This window comes from Marmota flaviventris, chromosome 5, assembly GCF_047511675.1.
Source record: "Marmota flaviventris isolate mMarFla1 chromosome 5, mMarFla1.hap1, whole genome shotgun sequence".
Lineage (NCBI taxonomy): Eukaryota > Metazoa > Chordata > Mammalia > Rodentia > Sciuridae > Marmota > Marmota flaviventris.
The window spans coordinates 81,666,550-81,692,287 of record NC_092502.1 but is presented as its reverse complement, the minus strand read 5'-3'; the positions used below and the strand labels follow the sequence as shown (position 1 = coordinate 81,692,287).

Genomic DNA, 25,738 nt, shown 5'->3' with positions numbered 1-25,738 from the left:
TACTAGTCCAGGATTTGTAGCAATGGAAGGCAAGAACAAAATGTGATTAAAGGTATACTGGGTTTAAAGAAAGGAAGAGTGAATGCATTCCGCTGTCATATATAAATAAAAAAAGAAAGAAAGGAAGGGTGATCAGCAACCTCTCCAGGAAGGTAACGATAGCTCTGCTCTCCTCTTGCTGTTTCTGTTTTGATCTATCTCTGTGCCCCTTCCCCCATGCATACACACCCCAGATTTGAATTATGGGCCAAACCTGAAGCTTGCTCTGTGTGATTTCAAGAATCAACTCTTATTGCCTGACCCAATGATGATTTAACACCACACAGAGATGCAAAGGTTTTCCTTTGCCTGGGACTCTGAAGTGGTTAAAAAGGTAGCATCCCTGAGGTGTTTATGTTACTGAAAAGCAAAAAGAGTAGATTTATGAATTCTGGACAGATGAGTCATTAGGATGGGCTGAAGTTTCAAAAACAATCAATAAGGTAATTGTGTGAAATTATGATGCCTTATAAGGAGGTCACGGTTTTCCTGCTTGCTTATGGTACCTAACATGGTAACTTGTTGATTAAACTTGCTAACTTGTGGTGAGTGGAGGTACCACTTCCTTAAAAGTCTCTGTAAGAAGTTAAGAGGGGTTAATGCTGAGGGGTTCTCTGTAAGAGAACTGCTTATTCAAGTGAATACTTACAAAAGAATAGCCTGAAGGACTTGGGAACAACTTAGGGCTCTTGCCTTCAGTGTGGTCCAGGAATGAGCCAATAAGATCTCAATAATCCATTCAAACCTACCTTGGTAGGTGTAGTTTTTAAGTAAGCAGGGTTCTAATATCACACTGGTTTCTGTACCAGCAAGAATATTTCCCTTGAGAAGTGTAACTGGATTTTCTACTTCAAATTCATCTCATGTGACTTGGACAGTGATTTTTTTTCAGGGAATGGATCTTTTCAGTTGGACAAACTGTAGCATAGGATGAGAGAGAAAAGGAATTGTAAAGTCCTTTTTAAAATATTACCTTGTCCTCCTTAACTATGTACCCCTCAAAAAGAACTCAAGACCATTGTCATGTACAACAGAAGAAGAATTCAGTATTGTAAAAAGACTACCTTTTTCATGAAGGATGTACTGAATTTGAGATTTGTGAATACTGGGATCCATACGTTATGTCCTTGTGAGTCTTCTATTTATTATTTATCAATTCTGCTGCACACTTTGGGAGAATATTTGGCTTAAATTTTTAAAAAAGTCTGTTAAAGAAGTTTAAGAAATGATAATCATCTTGTGGTGCATATTTACATATGTGTACTATTATTTAAATGATTATATGAAAGTCCTATGATTTGATTGTCCTTTTGACTAAATTATAGTTTGAATTAAGAATTTAGTACATGCAAATTGTGCATCAACTAAGGCAGAATACTTCGGGAAGGGAATGTTAGAGCTATAATATGCCATTATGGGGACTTCGAAACGGCAACTGGAAACTCACATGAAGGCTTGTTTTAAAAATTTATTCTCCTACATCATTTTAGAAACATATCTAACCCTTGGCTATTAAAGCAATATTGAAAAATCAAGAAAACATCACATATATCTGTAGGTTTGGTTGGATATGCACTAGCTTAATATGTATAGAACTGTGTATCTCTTTATGCTGTCCTCAATTAGGTGGATGCAAACATAGATACAGCATATTACCAGTGTCAAGCTATTGATTTAATAAGCACTTACCTGTTAAAATGTACTCGGATCAATTTGTTGTCAGCTTTGGTTAGGTGACCACACAGCTAACAATCCTGTGACTTTGGAAGTTTGCTTGTGATGAAACAAAGCACCCAAGGAAAGAACAGGAGAGGTGAATGCAGGAACTGTAGCTTGGTTCATTAAGGGTAGTTTCATGTCTGAGAAGGAATGCGTCCTCCACAGAGTGTAATCTTCATGGCTGCCTCCACCCATTTCTGATGTCAGTTTCTCCACAGGATGTGTGAACGAGGAGGTTCATTTCACATCCACTCTTGAGGCCTCAGCTTGGCAACTGCCTCTTCACTCTGCATCCCCTCACCACCCCAGTTCCACTGTAGCTTTCTATCATTTGAGGCTCCCATCTGTCCTCCATAGTAAGGGTGCCAGGCTGGACTCTTGTGGACTGGTGTACTAGGAAAATCCGATACTTCATTACCATGAAGCTTAGATGCCCCAGAGCACGAGCAATCAATGCAGCTCTATGGGTGAAACAGTTTTCCCTGAAGATTTGGGAACTAAAGAAAGTTAATTACAACCACTTCCAAGAGGTCACATGTAAGGGCATATGTCATTTCTCCCTTGTTCTTGAGCCTTCTCTTACTTTCCTTCCAAAATGTGACCCTCTCTTTTTTAGAAAAACTCTACCGTTGACCCCCACAGGGACTTGTCTTGCCCTAGTTTTGTACTCTTCCTCTGAAAGTGCAATCAATAAGATGAAATAATCTCCAACCATCTATATTTTCAACCTCTGAGTTGTTCAGTGTGGAACAACATGGAGGAAACATCAGCAGAAAAGTCAGTCCGGGGGACTTTGTCATCACAAATGTGGAGTATCCTAAGGTTTAAGGTATAGTCATGATTTTCCCCCTTCCCAGGAATAACTAAAGAAACACACACACACACACACACACAGCCAACTTAGACCACAAGAGTCTAAATCCATAGGCTATAACATTCCATTTATGACAAAAAGATGAGATACACTTGACATTGTTGTACAGAGCAGTAAGTTCCCTCTAGCTTACCTCAGTGGGTGCTTTGTTTTCTGAAACTGAATTTTTTTCTTTCAATAATTTTAGCTTGAGCCACCACTGTTGGCAGACACTGCAGATAGCTTATATTAATTCTGAAAGTAATCTGGAAAAAAAGAGATATTATCATCTCTTTTAGAGATGAGGAAACAGTGTTAAACCATTTGAACAAGGTCACATGGATAGAAATCTTATGCTTTCAAAATCCATGCTATCTCTACCCCCCTGCTATAGCGCCTCTGCCATGCGTCTGAGAGCCAGTGATTGGTCATTCCCAGCCCCACCGGGACTTCATGTCACAGGTGTGTCCAGGGCAGGCCTACTGGGAAGTCCACGGCACCAAGGCAACACAATCCAGGGACCCTTAGCCTGAGTTCAAATCCCAGCCCTGCCACTAGCCAGCTGCAGAGAGAGAGCCAGCCCCGACCAACTTACTGTGCAAGCCACCTCCCTGCCCCAGGTCACGTTGTATCTTGTAAAGAAATTTGATGACATAAGATGTCAAGCTGGGGCCTGGGATTTTAGCTCAGTGATAGAGTGCCTGTTTTCCATGTGGAAGGCATGGGGTTCGATCCTCAGCACCACATAAAAATAAAAGTGTTGTGTTCATCTACAGTTAAAAAAATATTTTTTTTAAAAAAAAGAAGATGTCAAGGCTGCTCAACTGACCTATACATGCAATAGTTCACAACAATAGGAACAAAAATTATTTTCATTACTTTTTTTTTCAGGGAAAAGAATGAGTTTACAGAAGTGACTCTTCATAATTAAAAATGATTAAGCTTTTGGCTGTGTTTGGGAGGATCTAGAAGCTGTAATACTACAGTACGTTAATGATTAAAAGGATAAAAAGCCACTGCATGTACTTTTAGACTAGAAAGTTAACAAATTGACAAGACTGTTGGCAATAGGAAAACCTTGAGTTTTGACTGAGAATTTAAACTGATATTACATTTAAAATTTTTTTTGAATGGGCATCCATTTAACATAATCAATATTCAAGGTTTATGAAAGACTATTTAGTAAAAAGTTTACGTCTTGCCTCTGTTCCCCAGTCATAGACTTTTCTTTCCTAATGAGATCCAGTGTTTTCCACTTATTAGGTATGATTCTAGAGTTAAGTTCTAAATGTGCATATGTATTGCTTTTACACTTCAGTTTAAAATAACATTTTATTTTGAGGTAAATGTACAACCACAATCAATTATAGGAAAAAATAGATCCCCTATACTCTTTATCCAGTTTTGCCCAATGATAATTCATATTATAGTGCTATATAATTTTATTTCATAGTACAGTATCAAAACTATAATACCCAAGAATATTGATCTTGATGCAGCCAGGACACAAAAATATGCACATTAATCACAAATTTGCCATATAGTGCCCTTTTATAGCCACAGTTACTTGTGTCCCATCCCCATTTTCTGCTTCATTCCTGACAACCAGCTATCCGTTCTCCATTTCTAATATTTTGTCATTTTCCAGAATGACAAATGGAAATAGAATCATGTAATTCATAGTCTTTTAAAATTAGTCTTTTTCTGTCAGCAAAAGCCACTGGAGATTCATCCAGATTGTTGCAATATGAGTAGTTTGTTCCCTTTTATTGCTGAACAGTATGCCACCATATAGATGCACTACAGTTCAGCTCTTCACCTAGTGAAGGACATCTGTTCATTTCTACCTTGGAGTCATTATGAGTAAAGCTAGATGTTCTAAGCATTCATGTACAAATTTATGAATAAATATACATTTTTGTTTCAAATAAATGCTTAGAAGGGTAAGAACTGCTGGGTCTTATGTGATTACATGTTTAATTATTTTCAAATTAATTTTCCAGATTGTTTTTCCAAAGTGCTTCCCAGTGACTGTACAATTTTACATTGTAACTGGTAAAGTACAGGTGATTTAGTTCCTCTATGTCCTCATCCGCATTTGGTGTTGTCACTGTGAGAGTCAGTGGTGATATTTTGTGGTTTTACCTTTCAATTCTCTAGTGGTTAATGTTCTTGAACATCTTTTCGTATGCGTATTTGCCACCTATATGATCTTACTAGTGAAATGACTCTACTATCTTTTGCACATTTTTGGAGTATTTGACTTCTTTACTGTTGAATTTTATGACCTTTATTATATATTCTAAGTACTTGTCCTTTCTTAGATATGTGGTCTGCAAATATTTTTGCCTAGTTTTTAGTTTGTCTGTTTATCCTTTTGACAAAGTCTAAGTAGAGCAAAGGATTTTAATATTAACAAAGTCCAATTTATCAATTTTTCCTTTAATGAATAATTTTTTTCATGTTAAACCCATGAATGTTTGCCTAGCCTCGGATTCCAAATGTCTTATGCTTGTATTCCAAGTGTTTTATAAGCTTTACATTTTATACTGAAGTCTGATTCACTTGAGGTAATTTTTGTATACAGTGTAATTTCTAAGGTAATTTTAAGGTAATCTTTGTGTAAGACCTAAGTTGGTTTTTTAATTATTTTTTCATTATTTATTTATTTTGCAATTTGTTGAAATGTCTGTCTTTCTCCGTTCTGTTGCTTTGGCATCTATGTCAAAAATCAGTTTGTTGTATTTCTGTTAGTTTATTTGGTTGTGTCTACCCTTCCATTAATACTACACAGCCTTGATTATGATAGTTACGTAAGTTTTAAAATGCAGTCTACCTATTCCTCCACTTTCTTTTTCTTTGCCAAGATCATTGTGGCCACCACGTAGATTATGAAACTGACATTTTTACTAATTGAGCCTTCCAATTCACAAATATCTCTAAGTTTAGTTAGATTTTTTTTTACATTTCTTTTATCAGTTTTTTTTTCTTTGTAGTTTTCAGCACCCAAGTCTTTCATACATTTGGTTGCATTTAGACCTAGGTATTTGCCATTTGAAGTGATTGGAAATTATAAGTTATACTGTAATTTTTATTTTGGTCTTCACATATTCATTGCTAGTACATAACTAGATTCTTATACATTCACCTTGTATCTTATAACTTTGCTGAATTTACTTTTTAGTGTGCATTTTTCTTTTTGGTTCTGTTTTTAGATTCCTTGGGGTTTTTATATAGATAATATGTCATCTACAAATTGAGGCACTTCTGTTTCTTCCATTTTGTTTTCTTGCTTTACTGTACTAACTAGATCTTCAATACTGTGTTGACTGAGAGTGAGAACAACTTTGTTGATGTTAATTCTTCTTTAAACATATGGAAAAATTCTCCAAAGAGATCATCTTGGCCCAGAGATGGCTTTACTTAAAATGTTTTAAATTATAATTTTAATTTCCTTAAGAGGTATAGGACTATTCATATTACCTTTTTCATATTGATGAGTTGTGACAGTTTATACTTTTCAAGGAATTGGTTAATTTCATCTAAGTTCTGAAATCTCTGAATGCAAAGTTTCATATATTTTCTTATTATTCTTCTAATATCTGTAGGGTCTGTATTTATATCCTCTGATGTGTTCCCATTATTGGTTTATTGGGTCGTTCCCATTTTGGTCTTCTCTCTCTTTTAGTAACTCTTGCTAGAGGTTTAACAATTTTATTGATCCTTTCAGGGAAACAGATTTTTGTTTCATTCACTTTCTCTTTCATTTTTTTCAATTTCACTGATTTCTGTTAGTATTTTGATTATGTCCTTTCTACTTGTTTTCCTTTGAGTTTATTTTCCTTTTTTTAAATATTCTTGTTATGAGAGCATAGATTATTGATCTGAGTTTTTCTTCCTGTAATTAATGCATTCATTTAGTGCTATAAATTTCCCTCTCTGCCCTGCTTTACATGTGTCCCACACATTCTGTATATTTTATTTTCATTTTCATTCAGTTGAATGAATTCTTTTCTTCCTTTTGAGTCTCCTTCTTTTATCCAGGTGTTATTTAGAAAGGTGATGTTTTGCTTCAAGTACTTGGATGTTTTCTTGTTTCCTTTCTGTTATTGACTTTCATCTTGATTCATTGGATTAAAGAAAATGCTCTGCATAACTTCAATTCTTTTATATTTGTTGAAGTTTGTTTTATGAACCAGGATACACCTTCATAGATATTCAATGGGCACTTGAAAAGATTTTGCATTTTTCTATTCTTGTGTAATGTTCCATAGATGCCAATTTATTCTTGCTGGTTGATGGTATTATTGATTCTTTCTGATTTAGTGTCTAGTTGTTCTATCAAATGTTATTTGTGTTTTTAACTATAATTGTATATTTGCCTATCTCTCTTTTTAGTTCTATTAGTTTTGAGTCCATATCTTTTAGCTCTGTTGTTTGATGTATATACATTGGGTTTTGGGATGTATTGACAACTTTATCATTATGTAATGTCCCTCTCTGTGTCTGGTAATTTTATTTGCTAAGAAGAATACTTTATCTGATGTCAGTGTAGCTATTCTTGCTTTGTTTCCAATAATATTTGAATGATATATCTTTTTTCTGTCCTTTTACTTTCAACCTGCCTGCCTATATCTATGTTATTATATTCAAAATTATGTTCCTGTAGATACAGTTTAATGACTTTTAATTCCACTCTGCCAATCTTTTCTTACTGTGTACTTGGCTATTTATATTCAATGTAAATTTATTTGTGTATGTGTGTGTGTGTGTGTGTGTTCTGTAGATCAAACTATGGCCTCACATATGCAAGGCAAGCACTCTCACACTGAGCTACACTCCCTGTCTAAGGTAAGCATTGATATCATAGGCTTCAACATGTTGTTTTATTTTTTGTTTCCTCTTTGTTCTCTTTTCCTTTCTTGCATTCCCATGTATATTGAGCATTAATTTTAGAGTTCTGTTTTTATGAATCTATAACATGTTTTGACTGTACCTCTTTGTGGAGATTTTAAGTGGTTGGTTTAGGTATTACACTATTCATACACAATTTATTACTGTTTGCTGGTGCTGTCATATTGTCAGTTCAAGTTTGAAAGTTTTCTTCCTCCTTTACCCTCCACTACTTGTAACTATCTTAAGTACATCCTCTATATACATTAGAATCACATTAGACAGTGTTATAATATTAGCTTACTCCATCAAATAGCAAGAGTAAAAGGAACTTCTATCGTACTTACCATACTTATTCTTTCTTCATTTATGGTGTACCAAAATTCCTTCTTTTATTGTCTCCCTTCTGTTTAAAACTTTCTTTAATCTTTTGTTTAGGGTTGGTCTGAAATTGACAAATTCTTTTAGTTCTTCTTAACTTGCAAATATCTTGTTTTTTCCTTTCAGTTCTGAAATATATTTTAGCTGGTATAGGATTCTGAGATAACAGTTTCTTTTTTTCTTTCAGCAAATTATTTGTGGCCTGCATGGCTTCTGATAAAACATCTGCTATCATCTGAGTTATTTTTCTCTGCTTTAGTCAGTTTTTCACTGCTATGACCAAAAGATCCAACAAGAACAATTTTAAGGATAAAAAGTTTATTTGGAGCTCACAGTTTCAGAGGTCTCAGTCCATAAGTGGCTGACATTTTGTGGGGCATGAGGTGAGGCAGAAATGTGTAGCAGAGGAAAGCAGCTGGGAATATGGCTTTCAGGAAGCAGAGAGAGTGTGTAGTGTCTGCTCTACTCACAGGAACAAAATATAGACCCCAAAGGCACACCCCCAACCCCAATGATCTACATTCTCCAGCCACACCCTACTTGCCTTCAGTTATCACCCAGTTAATCCCTATTGGGGATTAATGCACTGATTAGGTTAAACTTCTCACAACCCAATCATTTCACTTCTAAACTTTCCTGCATTGTCTCACACATGAGCTTTTGGGGGACACCTCATATCTGAACCATAATGTTACAGATGAACTATAATATTTCTCCTGCTGCTTTTAGGATTGCTTTGTCATAAATGTGTGTACAATGTGTTTTAGTGAGTATTTTGGGAAGATTTTCCTCTTTAGTATTATTTTTCAGCTCTTGACCTTTTGGCTTGCCTTTTGCCAAATTTGGAAAGAGTTCGACATTTATTAACAGTAAGTTCTCAACACTGTCATCTTTCTCCTCTCCTCCAAGACTCTGATGACATCAATGCTACACCTTTTTCATAGTCCTACAGATTCCCAAGAATCCACTTGTTTATTTATTTTCTTAGCCTAATATTCCTCCATTATTTAGATTGGATAATTTCTACTGCCTTATGGTACTTCCTGAAATAATTACTTCCCAAATTATTTCCTTTGTCATCTTCATTATGATTTAGGGCTCATCCATTGCATTTTTTAGTTCACTACTGTATTTTTCAGTTCTAAAATTTTCTTTTCATTTCTCATTATATTTTCTATTTCTTTGCTGAGACTTCTTTTCTTTTCTTTGTTTTTTTTAGGGCGGGGGTGGGCAGGGCAGCAGTACTGGAGCTTGAACCAAGGTACTTTACCACTGAGCTAAATCCCCAGCCCTTTTTATTTTTTATTTTGAGGCAGTTTGGGTGAGTTGCTTAGGCTGACCTTGAATTTACAAATTCTATTGCTTCAGCTTCCTGAGTCACTGGGATTATAGGCATGCCCTACTATGCTTGACTTTTGGCTGGGACTTTCTATTTCTTCTATTAATCTTTCTATTTTTAGAGTGGTTAAGGTGTGTTGCTCCTAGATTTAATCATTTCTCATACCTCAACCTAGGAATGCACCATTGCATCTTGCTTCATTTTATATGTTTCAAACATTTTTATAATAGCTTGTTAAAGCATTTTTATTGTAATTGCTTAAAAATTTTTGTGAGATAATTCTGAAATCTGTGTCCCCTCAATGCTGGCACTGCATCTATAGATTGTCTTTTTTCATAAATTGAGATTGTTCTGATTTTAATGAATGATCTTTAACTTGAAAATTTTGTGAGATGTTGGGTTTTATTTAAGCTTCTGACCTCAGCACTTCTCTGGGCACCTCTGGCAGGACAAGGGAAAGTGCAGGTGGTAATAAATGTCCAGGTTCTACATTCAACCTTTGTTGGTACCAGAATGAGTGGACTCCTCATCACTTCTGGGGAGGTGGGTTAGGCAGGAATCTGGCTCTCCAACAAACCTCTGTTGATGCAACCTGCATGGAAAATGTCAGGATTGCTTTGTTACTGCTCCTCAAGGTGTTTTCACTAATATCATTCGACCTCCTCTGACTCTACCCGACTAGGAAGTGGAAAGAATTCCTTGTGCCACTAGATGGAATGGAAACATAGACTTCCCAGGGGCTCCCACTAACACCACAAAGGAGAGAAATTTATTTTACTTCTCAGTTAACCTTCTCTGACACCAGTGAGGTTTTGGTGTTGAAATGCCCACAGCATAGCAAAGGTGAAAGTTCATGCTTTCCACTTGGTTTCTACTGGGCCACATTTTTTAAAGTTAATTAATCAATTGAAAAAAATTTGTGTGTTTTACTGGAATAGAGCTAAAAGTTTCTGTCTTTGTGGTCTTCCCCTTTCCTTGTCCTTTGGCTAAAGAGTGTAAGATTTTGTTAGACTTTTTTTCTTTTCTAGCTTCATTCATTGTTATTTTTGCTATCTTCTCTGACATCAATTCTGTGATACATGAGGCAAAAAGAAAATCCAGTGATTTCACAATTGTAACCATTTTAAAGAGAGATGTTACAAAAAACCTCTAGTTGGTTTGTCATTATCTCTATTCCTTTCAGTCTTCTTACATTTGTTTTACATGAAACATCCAGGATTTTGCATTGTATTTTGTGGGAAGAACAGGGAGAAGTATATCTACTCCATCTTCCCAGGAGAAGTCTCATTTCATTTTAACACAGAGAAGAGCACATTTTTTTCCATAACATTTTTTCCCCACAATCATGTAGTATAAAACCCATTGTTTTATACATTATTTTTATTTACTTTTCTATTTTGGAGGTTACTTCATATTAGTTTACATAGACCAGTGTTTTGGGCACATCTTGACTATGAACAATTAATATTGATAAACTTTGTTAATTTCACTTACTTCCATGATGAAAATATTGTGATTTGAAAGAGTTATGTGATTCTCAGGCCCCACAGAGGGAAACTCCCGAAATTTCTCTTCAAACAATCATGGAGCTTAATTTTGCAAGTTTGCATGTCAGTTATTTGGAGTCTTGGGCCTCATTTTCCCATATAAACACATCTTCAGAAAATCAAAGAAAGAATCATAGAATATTATGACACTAAATTATGATTGTATAATTACTTATCTGCCTTATTTACTTGACCTTCAATTCCTCGAGGGCACTGTTTCGTCTTCTCTTTGTGTTCTCAGTTACCTACACAGGTCTGGCACATGGTATGCTTCAATAAGTCAGAACCGGAAGGGATTCTGAAGATGTTCTGGTGCTCTCTTTTGTTAAAAGGAAGACTTTTCCTCACCCCTAATGTTTTCATCTTCATGGAAGTAGATCTACTAGTAATTATATCTCTGGTCTATCTCTACCACCTCATTCTATCCCTCCCAAGGAAAGAAGTAATCTCACTGGAGAACTAAATTGGGCATGCTCTCCTTAGCTGCTGTCCTTGCCTTCTTGGGGATGAAGCACCTACATGGATGTCAGTGTTCCTCAATTCCTGAATCATGATGTGAGGAGGCCTGCCTGATCAAAAGTTGCCTATAAGTTTTTGTTTTTTTTTAAAGTGGGGCCACTGTAATTTTACACTAAACTATGTCCTCCAGTTTTACAGAAACAATTGGCTACATCTATATGCCTTTTCCTTATTTATCTGTTTATTTGGAATGAGGCAGGGAATATGGGTGCTATTTATTAGTCCCTCTTGAGAGCCTGTGTCTCATCTCTTAATTGCAGATGAAGGAACTGAGGCCAAGAGAAGTAAAGTTTAACTTAGCAAAATTAAGGTGATAATTTTTGAGTACTTATTATTTGCCAGTGTAAGTATTCAGAGAGACTCATATACAAACACAACTCAGAGATGTTTCTTAAGAAGTTTATAATTTAGTGACCAACCCCAGGTCCCACAGCAAGCTGCTGTCAGAGCTGAAACCCAGAAGACATTTACATAATTTACACTATCTTATGACATTTACTTTCAAATTTATTCTTGTTCCTTTTCTGCCTCTATTTTCCCTATTTTTATAATATAATTAAAAGTCAAATAGAACTTTCCAGGCAAATTAGGGAACTCTAATTACACTTTGCTCTATGAAAAAAATATTTTGGAAGTCACACAATTTAATTCTCTGATCTACCTTGCTACTCTGTACACAGGAGGGACCTTTGACCCTCATCTGGAGTATGCTTATAACCTCGCTTTTGGAGGTGGGTGGGGAGACTAAAGAAACGGGGAGCCCTGTTCATAGTGTTTGCCAATTTCCATAGTGTAAATACACCCTCCATAACTGATTTAAGAACCAGCTTGCAACATTCCTGAAAATTTAGCAATCAATTCTCCTGACTCAGATAAAAGCTGGCTCTAGCAGCATTACTGCAGGATCTTCTTCCCCTTATTTCTATTAAAACAAACTAAAATTTAATGAGCATCTATTATATGTCAGTCTCTGGGCTTACTTTGGGGGTTAGACATAGTTCATGTCCAAAGGGAACACAGAGTCCAGAGGGAGAGACAGTCTGTTTCAGCACTCTGTGGAAAGTGTTAGATGAAGAAAGGACAAACGTTGATAGTAATCAAGAATCAAATCACTCTTCCCAGAAGTTGTGACATCTACACTGAAAGCAGGGGAATGGGTAGAAACGAGTTGGACTCAGAGGCAGGAATGAAGAATGTTCTATGATTAGGGAACAACTGTGTACAGGCTCAAGTGATAAACAAGAGGGATGTGAATGTTGAGTTACATGTGGTCTAAAGTGAGCTGAAGAGCAGTACGCATCTCCTTCCTGAAGCTCTCTTTTGTTAGAAGAAAGACTTTTCCTTACCCCTAAAGTTTTCATCTTCATGGAAGTAGATCCACTAGTAATTGTATCTGGTCTATGTCTATCATCTCATTCACATTTCCAACCTCCGGCTGGACACCTCCGCATGGATATGCTGCTGTCCCCAAATCTGGTTCACACAGTACCCACTGTCTCATACTTCTAGGGTTGGATAATATGATGAGACATTGATATTTGATTTTTTTTTTCAATTTTGTACTTACCCTTATGTTTGTTGCATCAGGAGAGATGTGTGACAGGGCATAGAGGAGTTGCCTAACAGAATATTTATTCTTTTGTCTTCTTTTTATTGCCAACAGTCTATGGCCTAGAGAGAGGAAAGAGTTTGCTGGCAAAGGAAGAGTGTCTGGAAAAGACAAAAGGAAGAGAAAACCTTTCCCTAAGAAGAGATCCTTCTGTATCTGGACAGAAGAGGCAGAGATCAGCATGTCACATGAGCCCTTCAGTATGAATGACTGAAGATGTGTGAGGCTTAGCAGAAAGGTATCAGACCTCCAATATTTCTCTGGCCTCAAGAAGTGCTGGAGCTAGGAAGAGCTGAAAAGAAAAACCAGATTTGTATGGCAGACCCATCCTGTCTATGCAGCATGTGGCCATAGTTCTAAGAGAATATGAAAGAAACCTCTGGTGGACAGATGAGTAAAAGGCAAAGGGCCTTCCCCCACTCCCTATCACCACCACCCATTCATAGCACGGAATGGTATATGCCCTTGGAACTTTGTCTCTACCCAAGGGAGTGGAGGAAATCCGGAAGAAAGATTAAAGCCTTGAAAGTGAAATAAAAGGATATGCTGAAACTTGGCACATTCACATTCTGTGTTTTACCCTGTTTTTGGTGTCTTGGTGGGCAGACTCCTGCATCCTGTTTCCCTAGTTCTTATGGCAGCTGCTTATGGGTTTGGCCAATGGAAGATACTGGCAGGGAATCAGAAGGTGGAGAAGAGAATTTGTGGTACATTTTCTCCTTCCCCTGCCATAGATGCTGCTTTGGCAGTGACTGTGTCTCCTCTGTGCAGCAGTTCCCACTAGCTGGCCACACTGCCTGGCCCCAGGGCTCCAGTAACCCTGCCTCCTCTCTTATTTCCCTAGCTAGGGGCTGTGGTTACTAATTTCTGGATTACTACACTATCCCCATGTTTAGTTTCTGAGATCTTCCATCCCCCTGTTACCAAATCCTTGCTTTCAGTTATCCCTGTTTGTAGATATTCGAAGTGGTCTCTATTTTCTTGGTTAGACTCTGTTTGAAACAGGTTGACTCGTAGAAAAGGGTATGTAGTATTTCTTGCACACCTGTCTTGGTAGTTTCTGTTTTATATCACTATGTCTGTATCAAGTTCATCTATCCTATTCTCTCAAGCTGGTTTTATTGCTAGGTGAAACTGTTTACATCAATGTATAATCATTCCCAGACAACTGACATTTTAAAGTGATTTTTTTTGAAGAGGATGACTTGAGGCAAAGATAAAACTATATAAGGGGCATTTGAGATGGAGCATGTGAACTCTCAGGTTCAGAAGCTGTTCAGATCACAGGTTCACTTCTATATTTGGGCCTGATCTTTTCTAGTGTGTCATTTTTTTTTCTTTATAGATTGACTAGGTCTTCATAGAACAAAAAAGAATTCTGGGAAGGACTTCTGCATTATTCCCATCCCACAAATCCCCCTCAGCCACAGTCCTTGCAGCTCAAACCCCATCTACTTAAGATAGTACTCAGTCACAGTCTTTAGGTGGCACAGACATACCCCTGATGAGGCCACACATAAAGCTATTATCAGCCATTATTGCCTGGTGAATTGGTTTATTAGGTATTCTTTGTAACACTCAACAACTGACCCAAGTTTTGATTGGGTGAAGAGTCAGGGCTGGGATGGAAGCACAGAGTACCACCCAGAAAGGGAGGCAATTTGGAGATAATGTCCTTTCAGGAGGACTAGCTTTGAGCCTAATAAACTAAGTGGCAAGTCAGAACTTTATTGCTTTTGGCCAAAGAACATTGCCAAATTTTCAGAACAAAGGGCAAGTACAAGGCATTTTTCCTGAAAAGTTTATATGATTTCAGATAGGAAAAAAATGAAATTAAGTTTCTGAAAATAAAATATACAATGTTTTGGAGTTGATTTTATGGGAATGATCACCAGAACAATAAACTATTGTGTCAAACAGTTTAAAACCTGAAATAACTTTCAGTGTGTTAAGGTACTGATGGAAAGGAAAAGTCCACTCAGACTATGTTGTGCTCTGTTTTATATTTGAGATATTATGTGTGTGTGTTGGAAAACAATAACCTATGTTTCCAAATTTGATTTGAGAACATTCATGAAAACATTCTCTTACCTCTACTTTCCCATGCTTACTTTAGGTCACACAAAAAGCCCTACTACAAAATGTCTTCTATCTGAACAGCCTACTGGTGAAACTGGTGTGTTTATATTTATTAACCTTTGTATTATCATGGACATTATATATAGATTCTGAAACAAGTGCTCTTTGAATTTGTATAAATGTACACCAAAATTTTATTTGTTTTAATCTTCAGATAAAGCATTATTGCTATTTTTTAAACAACGAACTCTTGGTTTGAGATTGTGACTGGTACCTAAGTTTACAACATTTATAAATTCTGGGGTCCACACTCTGAATTCACATCAGGTCAGCTACTTATTAGGTATGTGACTTCTAGGAAGTGACATAAATTCTCTGCATCTTTAAAATGTGTTTCCGAATTGTTGAGAGATGTAAACTTGGAAGTGCATTTAAAAAGACCTGGCCTATAGTGAGCTCTAAATAAATGGCAGTAAATATTCTTATCACTGAACTGAATCAGTCTGGCAGAGATATGCATAAAGATAATCTTGATCAAGAAAATAATTTCTTACAAGAATGGAAAAGATCAAGTCTCCAGATTCAAAAATAGTTACGCCAATCAGAATATGAACTTTACCCCCATCCCCAACACACACACACACTTAATGGATATTTAATAGTTTTTAAAGATGACATATAACTTCATGGTCTTCCAGTCTTTTCTATTTCTGTTCAGTGTTGAGCCTTTAGCAGAGACTAGCGAACGACAAATTTGAGCACATCACTTAACTGGAGAAGGCTCTGCGTTCCCAGGCCTGTAAGTTGAAACTCTCCAGTTGAAAGTAGTGTTTGGACTGAGGAGGGGGTGTTACCGCTCCTCTTTCCCTCTCTACTCAGTAACGCCCCCCTTCTCCGCCCCCACCAACTTCTTTAGGCCTCTTAGCGCCTTTCTCTCCCGCCCGCCCAGCCTTCTGGTGTCTGGGCTGGGCGCAGGAGGCGGGCTCAGCGCTGACAGGCTGTGCCTCTGCAGCCAGAGGGAGGAGGCGGGAAGGCGGGCGGAGGAGGCGGAGGCGGAGGAGGAGGCGGGGACTACGCCGGGCGGTAGCTGGCGCCGAGCGCGGTGGGAGAGGAGAGGGTACCCGGCTGGCTTGGCTGGCGGCCTCTGCCCGCATCTCGGCGCCGCAGCCCTGCACCTCTCCCGCCCTTGTCGCCGGGTCCGCGGTCCCGGGCACGGAGGAGGCAGTGGAGCTCTAGGCCACTGGTAGGTTGCAAGGGGACCGCGGCTCCATCTGCAACCTTTTGTGCCGCAGAAAAGGTGGTGGTGATGGGTGGTTGTGAAGGTGGGGGGTTGCCCCAGTCACCGATCCTGGGTGCCAGTCCCAATCGCGGCGCCGCCCCTTCCTCTTTGCCTCGTGTCCGGGCCGGGCACGCAGTGTATGCGCAGTGCTGGGGAATCCCGGCCGGGCTGGCCTCCGGGATGGGTGGCGGTGCGACCTCAGTGTCACTGGCCTTGGCGGGCCGGTCTCCCCGCATCCGTGTAGGGTTCTGAGCTCTGGGTGAACTGGGTGGGGCCCGCGCTGGTGCTGGGAGCCCGCAGTCCTTGGCACAGGGGTGGGGCTGGAGACGCCGTGAGTGTGCAGCGCGTGTGAGTGAGTGTGCGGGGGCGTGCGCCCCCGTGTGCGCGCGGCGTGCGCTCGCCAGGGAGGTGCGGGGATTCAGCGAACCCGAGCGCCTCTCTGGCTGTGCCGCGGTGCGGAAGTCTGGATGCGTTGGCGCGCGTGTTAGCCTTGGCCGCGGTGCCCTTACTGCGGGGCAGCAGGCCTGGGGACCCCTTTGACAAGTAGCTCTTTCTAGGCCTGCTGCGCCTCTGGCCGCGCCCTCTGTGGTGCGCTGGGTGCCACTGCCCGGGTCAGATAGCGCTTAGGGGGTGAGCCTCCAGGGCCTTATCTCACCAGCCCTCCTAGTCCGTGCTGCAACCTTCGCCAAGGCCGTCCGAGTCCGCTGGTGCGGCTGGGGTGGACGAGCAGTTGTGGCCCTGTGCGCGCCTGTGGATTGGGCCCGGAGCTTGCCAGAAGGGAAAGCGGCAGATGTCGTTGGTCATCGCCGCCCTAGCCCCACCTGTCGCGGGTGGACTTTGGGGAGGGTCGTAAGCGTAGGAAAGGGATTTCGAAGCGGGCAGCAGTCAGACCTTGAGTAGCGGCCCCATTGTGAAGCTGCCAAACTCTCTCTAGCGGTGGAATCTGCAAATCTCTGCCAGAATGGAGATGAAAACGCGAAGGGAATGGTGGCCCTGTCCTTTTCCCCTTGCAAGTGTTCCACATCCTTAGGGACTCCCTGCTTCTCCACCCACGCCAATGTGCACCGGGTGGGTTAGTGATTTGTGTCGAGCCAAGATTTCTGTGTGTTTATGCATATGTGTGAGGCTGTGGTGCACAGGTAAAACGGGAGCTGGGAACTTTTTCATCATTCAAAGAGAATGAAGAATGGAGGCAGTAGCATTTTGTAGTGTGCTTGCCACTCCTAGCCGAAAGAACTGTTCTTGTACAACGTTTCATTTTACATTATGTTTTTCAAAAACTAGCCTATAATTTCGGGTTGTTCGTTACTTTGTTTCTCTTTTCAATCCTGTGAAGCAGAATAGACAAGGGGAAATAGAAATGACACCGTCCCAAAGTTTATTTGCCCAGTCATTTCAGAATACAGTGTTGGTTATTATTGCAGAAGTTTTGGATACTTTATTAATTCAAAGACACAATTTATGCGAACACGACTATGTTTAATGAGTAGTTCACAGATTTCTTTGTATTTATTATGTAACTGTGCATTATAAGCTTTAAATGTTCAGGTGAAAGGTAAGAGTTAATGAGCACAGGAACCTCATAATTTGATATGCACTGGTATGTTTTTCGACCAGTTTTGGTTTATCTAATTGTGGTTGAGACTTTTAGTGTTAATTATTCCACAGTATAAGATACATTTATTGACTTTGCATAACAGTGAAGTTGCTTATTTTCTGTGTATCTCCGTAAATTTTGGAGAGCTCTTTTAATATTAACTCAAACATATTTGTCGTAGTTGGAATAATAAAACTTTATATATATGATTTAAAATTTCTTTGATGAGTTGTAGTTGGTGGGGCGGGGGGTGTCAGCTTATTTCTATCTGAAAGAAGTTTGATTTATGTCATCAGGCTATCAAAATGAGTACCTGGCTTTAAGCTTTCCTTTGGGAGGTTAGTCCCTCCATGTACACCTTTCCCTTTCATTATGTTTGGAAGACGCAGATTTCTTATAAAGACTGTGTGTAAATGTACAGTTCCAGTTATTGTCTGTCATATTTGCAGTGAAACTGAATATTTTCTCTAAAAGTAGAAGGATGACTTCACCTGGTAAGAAGATATTAGTAACCTGGGTTAATTTTTACTAGCAGAAATGGAATGAAAATGAATGCCACATTTTTTTTTTAAGGGAGTTGCTATTAAAAGAACCGATACTAGAAAGAGAAACACGTTTTTTTTTTTTTTTTTTTTTTTTTGTCTTACTGAACCAATTATGGCTTGTCTTACCATGTTGGTGAAGTTAATGGTTTGTTTGTAAGGTCAAGGGTGGTTTTAGAAAAGTCACACCCTACTTAACTCTTCTTTAAAACCTTGGATGATTTAATTTTTGCAAATTGCAAATGGTAAAGTGAGATTATTTGAAAGTATCCTCTAAGATGAGCATGTAGGTACAGATTAACTTTTTGGTGTTGTTTTTTTAAAACACATTGTATGTTTTACTTTGGTAATTAGTCATTTTGTTTCTTTCCAATTTGGGATATTTTGGTACATCTCTCCCTTACTTGTTTTAGAGTAGTCTTTAAGATAACAAAATATTTCTACTAGTCTGAATGGAATTTTTTTTAAAATGTACTTTCTTTAAACTGCTTTTTTTTAAAAAAATGGCCTCTTCTTAAATAGCCACAGTGAGAAATACTGTTTCCATAAAGAAAAAAAAAAAAAAGTTTGGAAAGCAAGAATTAAACCTCACTTCCACTCTACTAATTTATTGGCCTAAAATTCACCTTGCTTTTCTTAGTGCTATTTTTAATGATTAGTGAGATTTATTTACCAAAATTCAGAATGGGTGTGTGGTGGCCTTCCTATTGATAACCTTATCATTTTTCAATAACAGATTTTTAATTTTTTTCTTCTTATTTTGGTCATGGGCCTGTGCTAAAGCCTCAGATTTAAGGGTGTGTGTATAGGATTTTGTGGGGACCTGAACATTTCAATGTAGGCTTTCTTTATTTGGGAGAAAAAAAATCTCATTTCTGGTTTCTTGGTATTATTCAAGTTTACTGTTCTCTGTGTTAGATTTATGTATTTCCATTTCTCTCTGTGTTATTCTCTTTGGCCTGAGTTTCCACTTTTTATATTTGCCCCAGTCTCTGAGATATATATTTGCTGAGATATTTAGTAAGATTCAAGAGATATTGTTGAATGACTAAGTGAACATTTGAATTCCTTAGTGGGTACAAAAACGTCTTCCTCAGACTTGGTGGAAAGCCACTGTACAAAGAGATGTTTCTTCCTTTAAAAAAACAAATCCATTGCCTTTCTATAACTATATATCACGTTTGAGTAGGATAACAATATAATTGCCATTCTGGGACACTTTTGAGAGTTAAAGGGGGTAACTGTAAATAATCATGCCAGGGGGTACTGACTGTGAATGAAGGCATACAATCACATCTACTTTTGAAGGACTTTCTTCTTTAACTGTGATCATATTTATCTCCTTACCTGAGAAATTGGACTCACTTGTTAGTTAATGTTTGCAAACTTTTCTATTTGTAGAATCTTCATTTGTAGTAGGTTGTTGGGTGCCTTTGTCTTAGTCATCTGTGGCTTCCCTATCCAGATGCTTGTGGGCAGCTTGTAGCTGCCCTTAATTTTTCTACTTTTCATTGTTTACAGGATAGTGACCTTGGGCTCTCTGTTTGATTCAGCTTCTCTTAGCTGGAAACATTGTGTCCTTTAGCCTTGGCTCTACTTTCTTCAGTCTGTTTCTGTGTAACATTTAGTGCCTATCTAAGAATTTCATGTAGGACCTTCCTCTTGCTGCTGGTGACAGGAGATCCATTGATAGATACCCTTCCAATCCTTCATGCCAGGATGAGGCCATAGCCATCTGCAAGTGTTAGAGGTTGATATGTTTTTAAAGTATACTAAGAATGGGTGTCATTGGAAAGACACATTTTTTTTGGGGGGGGTGGTGGCATTTATATTACCATCTTTTAATTCCTGTTTATAGGAGATGGGGGTAAAAACCCTTAGTATAATTTTGTGGTAGATTTCTTTATAGGCAATCTCTTACAGAGGAGGTTTTTTGTTGTTGTTTTATTTTGTGATTTCTTACCTCACTTTTTCTTTCTTTTTTTTTTCTTTTTAACCATCCTTGTCTGCCTCCTCCTCTTGGTGCCTGTCAGGCATACTCAGTTAACACACATCAGAGAGAGTGGTGTGAGTAAACACCAGGACTGGAGTGGAGTGTCTCACCTTGGTTTCCCTTGAGTTGCTCCCTTGGGTACTGTTTGTCTTTTATTCTTGACTTGGCACCTGTATAACAGGGACAATCAGTTACTACACTTTGATTTTCAGTCTAAATTTGTAAAACTCTAAATGAAATCTGTCTTACTTTGTGATAAATGTAGCCCTGAAAAGTGAAATGAAAATACTTATCTATATTTGGCCCAACTGTATAACCAGCAAGTACTGACTGAAACTTTTTTCCCCCATGCCTTATAGTTTGTGATTTTAAAAATAGCTTGGAATTTCTAAGAAGTCCATGATTTATGAAGGATTCTGTATAATACCCTCCACTATGTACCTTAAAGTCTTAATGTTTTTCAAGTTAGAAATAACCTTAGAGCAAGTAGTAAAAACTACCTCCCCCAACGATTTCACAAATGAGGTATTAAGCTTTTAGATAAAGTACCTCCCCAAACATTTAAGATAAGATTCCACTTTTAAAATGAATAAATACACATTTTTCAGAAACATGATTGTTATTTTAAAAGGTTGTGTTTATAACTGACCAGAGGCCACAGAGGCATGAAAACAAGGAAGTGGGCTTTGGAGCCAGACCAGGTGAGATTCAGTTCAGTCCTACACTGACTCTCAAATAGTATCCTTTGATCAAATATTTAAAGTGGGGATAGTAACTTCTATCATGGAATGAAGATTAAATGCCATAAATAACTTTTTTTTGGCATATAGAAAAAATAAGAATATTGGTTTCCCCATTGAAAATCCACTTACTGTAGATATCAATGTGACCCTTATAATGATAATATTGAGGAAACTCTTTGGGGGTAATTATATAAAGTAAAAAAAAAATTACCAATAGGTGCCTATTTTTGCTACATTAAAATTCACTTTATGTTAAAACCAGAGGCTTCATCGTTGAGTTAGAACCAATTCTTAATTATCTAGATTTCTTGGTTACCCACTTTGAAAACACTTTCAAAATAGTGAAAGGTAACATGTCATTATTCACATCCAGTGAAATTCCAAAGGCTGATCAACACAAGTTCTTTGGAATGATGTTTTTGGTGCATGAACTCCTTCCAGTTTCTGGAACTAAAGAAACAAATACCATTAATTTAGTAAATTACCCATTTCCTTTGGCTAAAACTTATCTGTGTTAGATAGAAAAGTAATCAAGTGACAGCCTCCTTGCCTTTTCCCTTATAGTTTCTCTTCAGTTTGAGAATGCTGTACAGTTCTGTTAACACTTTTCCAGGCTCTGTGCCTGCATTGGTAAAATCAATCAACTCATTAATTCCCCCACCCCCCACCCCTGCCCCAGCTCCCTTTCCCCCAGTTGAACACAATAAACTAATACTCAACAACCAAAGAAACCTTTACAGGTGGAAAAGAGCTTTGGAGAATTTTCTTGATCTCAACACATTAACCCAATTAACAGGGGAGTCAGGAGATAAAGATAGATTCTCTTACACATTAATTCCCCAGTTAAGAGGGGAAAGACGCAGAGGAGATGCTAGAACCCTTAAGTAAGGTAGCAACTGAAAAGAAGTGAAAACAAGTTGTTTCTCTGTCTTAAAAAATATTTTCCAAGAGCTTCCCAATCACTTACTTCACAGCAATCTTATAAAGAATTTTTATTGTTGCTATATATGGCTCAAATGAGTAGACACCAAAAATTAATTGCATAATAATAACATCACACATCTGTAAAGGGCTTTGCAGCATGCAAAACATGTTCACCTACCTCATTTCATTTGATCCATGTAACAGATGTATTAGGGAGGAAGGGTGGTATTATTGGCCTCATTTTAAAGATTGCTATTTATGCAAGGTCAGGAGACAGAGAGTTCTTAGCAAGACCAGCACAAAGATCCCCACTCTTCCCTTGCTTTCTTAAACCCCAGCCTCAGCATTCTGTTTTTCTATAGAATACTGTTAATCTGGTAACTGCAATAGGACTAGGATGGTAAAAGGAACATGGTAAGCCCCTAACTTTTCTTGTATCTTTATTTAGCTTCATTAGATACTCTTAGACTGTAGATACAATTTACCAGCAGAATACTGGGAACAAGCATGGTAACATGTTTGAGGATTCATTTAGCTGAATAAACTCAAAATTACTTTTTAATTGAATTAATTAGTTATTATATTCTATATAACCTGTACCTGGTACTACCTCCTGCTAATTTCATCCTGTTTTGCAGTTAGAATGCACATAATTGCTTTGTAAATTGTGTTACTTGTTAAATTACAGGTTTATTTTTGTATTTCATGTTTAGTATCTGGAGTAGAACAGAAAAATTATTATGCCTGTGCTCCTTTGGGACTCTTTGGAAATTATACAGTGACATCTTCTGGGATTTAGTCTGGTGAGTTAAAGTTTGCTTTTTTTGTTTGTTAACTAGTTGAATATGAACATCCTATCATAATGTGCTTTGAGGATTATATAAATAGGTGAATATGCAATATCAATGTATTATTGCAAATGTCTGTACTACATTTACAAAGTTTTTAATGGTCAGAACTGAAATTAGGATTGCAGTATGCTAACATTGTTAAAATGTTTGATTCTTTGAGTATATTTTAAAATTTCTGCAAAATGAATACATAATTTTGGAATACTATTTTAGAACATATAGTAGTTAAAGATAGTTGCTATAGTTTGGGGAAAATTTTAGTAAAAACATTAATCTACAAATGTAGGCGAAACAATCTGCAAAAAGTTCTAGTTGAACATACATAAAAGATGTCTAACAGGTGGAGCAAAGCAGAATCATTTTCACCTGATTATGTCACTGTTTACTACCAGTGTGGCATTCCTCTTAGCACACCGAATTAAAACTTTTAAAAGTATGCAATGATGTTGTCTCCCCCCACCCCCATGTGTCATCTGTGTGTTGACGTAGTTGTCTGTGTGACTTCAGGTCTTTGAATGGGGGAAATAGTAATGATCTTTGTAGCTCTTTAGCATTTTGAAAACTATATTTTTGTGATTCTATGCTTTGATATGTCATTCTGCTTGGCCAGTACCTTTGTAGGTCCTTGCTTTGAGTTATCTAGAGAGGTCATAATCCTTGGAAAATGCAGTTTCATAATAAAGAGATTTCTAAATTAGCAATCAGCTGAAGATTGATTCAGAGAAATAGGGAGAAATAAATGCCAATTACTATTAAGAAGATGTACCCAATCAAGTTTATAAAATGCATTTTAAAACATTAAAAAAAATATGAACACTACTAAAATTTCCAAGTTTCAGGACAAGAGCAAGAAGTTTGAAAAACATAAGTACGAGGTACATTTAGAGGATTTTAAATAAGAAATAATTTGACTGGCTCACTAACTCACCCAGTTGAAATAAAGCACAAACCTAGGAGTGGGTAGAAACTAAAGGAATATATTGGCACATGTGTGTGTGGCTATGTCTACCTCTATGCATATATGTGTTTGTTTATGTTATACTTGAATGTATATGTTATATTGTAAGTAAAGTAACATTCTAGCAGAATTACAAAAGGTGAAATGAATCAACATAGGAGGCAGCAAGTTTACATGTCATTAAAGGTGATCAGACATATACTAGATAACCTTTAAGATTCCTTGGGGGGAGGGGGCTGGTGTTGTGGCTCAGAGGTAGAGCAACTGCCTAGTATGTGTTAGGCACAGGGTTCCATCCTCAGAACCACATAAAAATAAAGATACTGTGTCTACCTAAAACTAAAAAATAAATATTTTTTAAAAAGATTCTTTTGGATTCTAAGATTGTACAGTGTAAAATATTATAAAGTCTGGAGTACCATCTTAAACTTGGAAATATATGACAAAGACTTCTTTTATTTTTTAATGTCAGTTCTTTTTTGGGAGGGGAGGCGGTTACTGGCGATTGAACTCCCGGACACTCAACCACTGAGCCACATCCTGAGCCCTATTTTGTATTTTATTTAGATAATGGGTCTCACTGAGTTGCTTAACCCCTCGCTTTTGCTGAGGCTGGCTTTGAACTCGCGATCCTCCTGCCTCAGCCTCCCTAGCTACTGGGATTACAGGTGTGCACCACGTTGCCCAGCTAATGTCAGATTTTTGAAGTAAAACTTACATATAGTAAAATTCAGTGGATTAAAAACAATACATTAGGAGGAAGGCCTTAGGGACAGGTTGTTAGTGATTATTAGTGAAATAGGAAAAATTATGTCTATCAACATGACTAAAAAGAGATGGGAACTTAGGGGAGTAAAAATTTCTTTAATCTGATTAATTTCAAATTATATATAAAAAAAAAAGCAGGAGCTTGGGTTAAATTCTCCTATTGATGTGTTTTATATACAAGTTCCCAAAACTCAATGCATATTAGAGACACCTGGATTCATTTTTAAATGTAAGAGCCCAGATATACCCCCATTCAGTTAAATCACAAATCTAGGTGAAACATAGATAACAGTAATTTTGAAGCTCCTTGGATGATTTCAATATGTAGACAAGTTTGGGAGCCACAGACTAGAATCATGCATGATGCATAATCATGTATTGAATTTTGAGCCGGGAGACTTGGGTTGTAGTTATGGCCACAAACTACTCTCATGGCTGCAGGCAAGCCCTTGTCTTCATGGCTTTTATGTCTACTTGTCTATCACTCCAACTGTAGAGCTTCCAGGTGGGTGAATTCCAAGTTATTCTGGCATCAAGACTAGGTGATTCTGGTCTTCTCTAGACTAATATTAGTCATGCTTAGAATATCCCATTTCTCAAAGAATGACTCCATTCTGAATGGTTTATTTTAGGTATTTAAAAAAATTAAACAAAACCTATGTATTTGTTTCCATATGGAAAAACTTGGAAGTATCCCTTCAATCCTGCCCTAGGTATTTTTTTTCACTTGGCTATTATGTTTATTTTTATTTTTTATTGGTGCATATTTCACTTCAGGTTCTTCTTGAAAAGGATTTTATTAACATTATGACTTTGTTTTAAATGTATAAGATGGTTATGTTCATATCTGTTTCATGGGATATGGCTATATGTTGCTAAGTACAGTTAAAGTACAGGAAGCAGTTTTTTTGTTTTTTACTGGTAGTACAATTTTTGATAAGCCTGATTCTAAAAAACATTCTAGAATACAATAGTTTTCAAAAAGCAGTTTCATAGCAGTTATGAAACATGAACAATTTTTCAGAGCTAGTCTATGGAACTAAGGCATCTTAGTTACAGTTCTAGAATATTATAGGAAGGTTGGCTTTCTGGAGAGTGTTCAGGC

At 37.7% G+C, this 25,738-nt stretch overlaps 2 protein-coding genes across 20 annotated transcripts in view; both read left to right on the top strand.

Annotated features, from left to right (window-relative positions):
- The window catches only part of Ppip5k2 (diphosphoinositol pentakisphosphate kinase 2), a 124,041-nt gene extending 110,621 nt beyond the window's left edge, over positions 1 to 13,420 (top strand). For 9 of the 13 annotated variants that reach the window (XM_071612363.1, XM_071612368.1, XM_071612365.1 and 6 more), the window contains one exon: positions 12,954 to 13,419. In XM_071612363.1, the coding sequence (XP_071468464.1) occupies positions 12,954 to 13,105 (152 nt within the window). In that variant the 3' untranslated portion in view covers positions 13,106 to 13,419. Of the gene's footprint in view, positions 1 to 12,953 lie in introns of all 13 variants that reach the window. The other 4 variants (XM_071612370.1, XM_071612367.1, XM_071612375.1 and 1 more) reach the window with 2 other exon arrangements.
- Positions 13,421 to 16,048: 2,628 nt separating this feature from the next.
- Macir (macrophage immunometabolism regulator) overlaps positions 16,049 to 25,738 on the top strand; it is a 106,584-nt gene continuing 96,894 nt past the window's right edge. For 5 of the 7 annotated variants that reach the window (XR_003581629.1, XM_071612358.1, XM_071612359.1 and 2 more), the window contains exons 1-2: positions 16,049 to 16,221; positions 22,770 to 22,859. The gene's annotated coding sequence lies outside the window, so the exon portion shown is untranslated. Of the gene's footprint in view, positions 16,222 to 16,963; positions 17,326 to 21,020; positions 21,091 to 22,769; positions 22,860 to 25,738 lie in introns of those variants that run through there. The other 2 variants (XM_027927610.3, XM_071612357.1) reach the window with 2 other exon arrangements.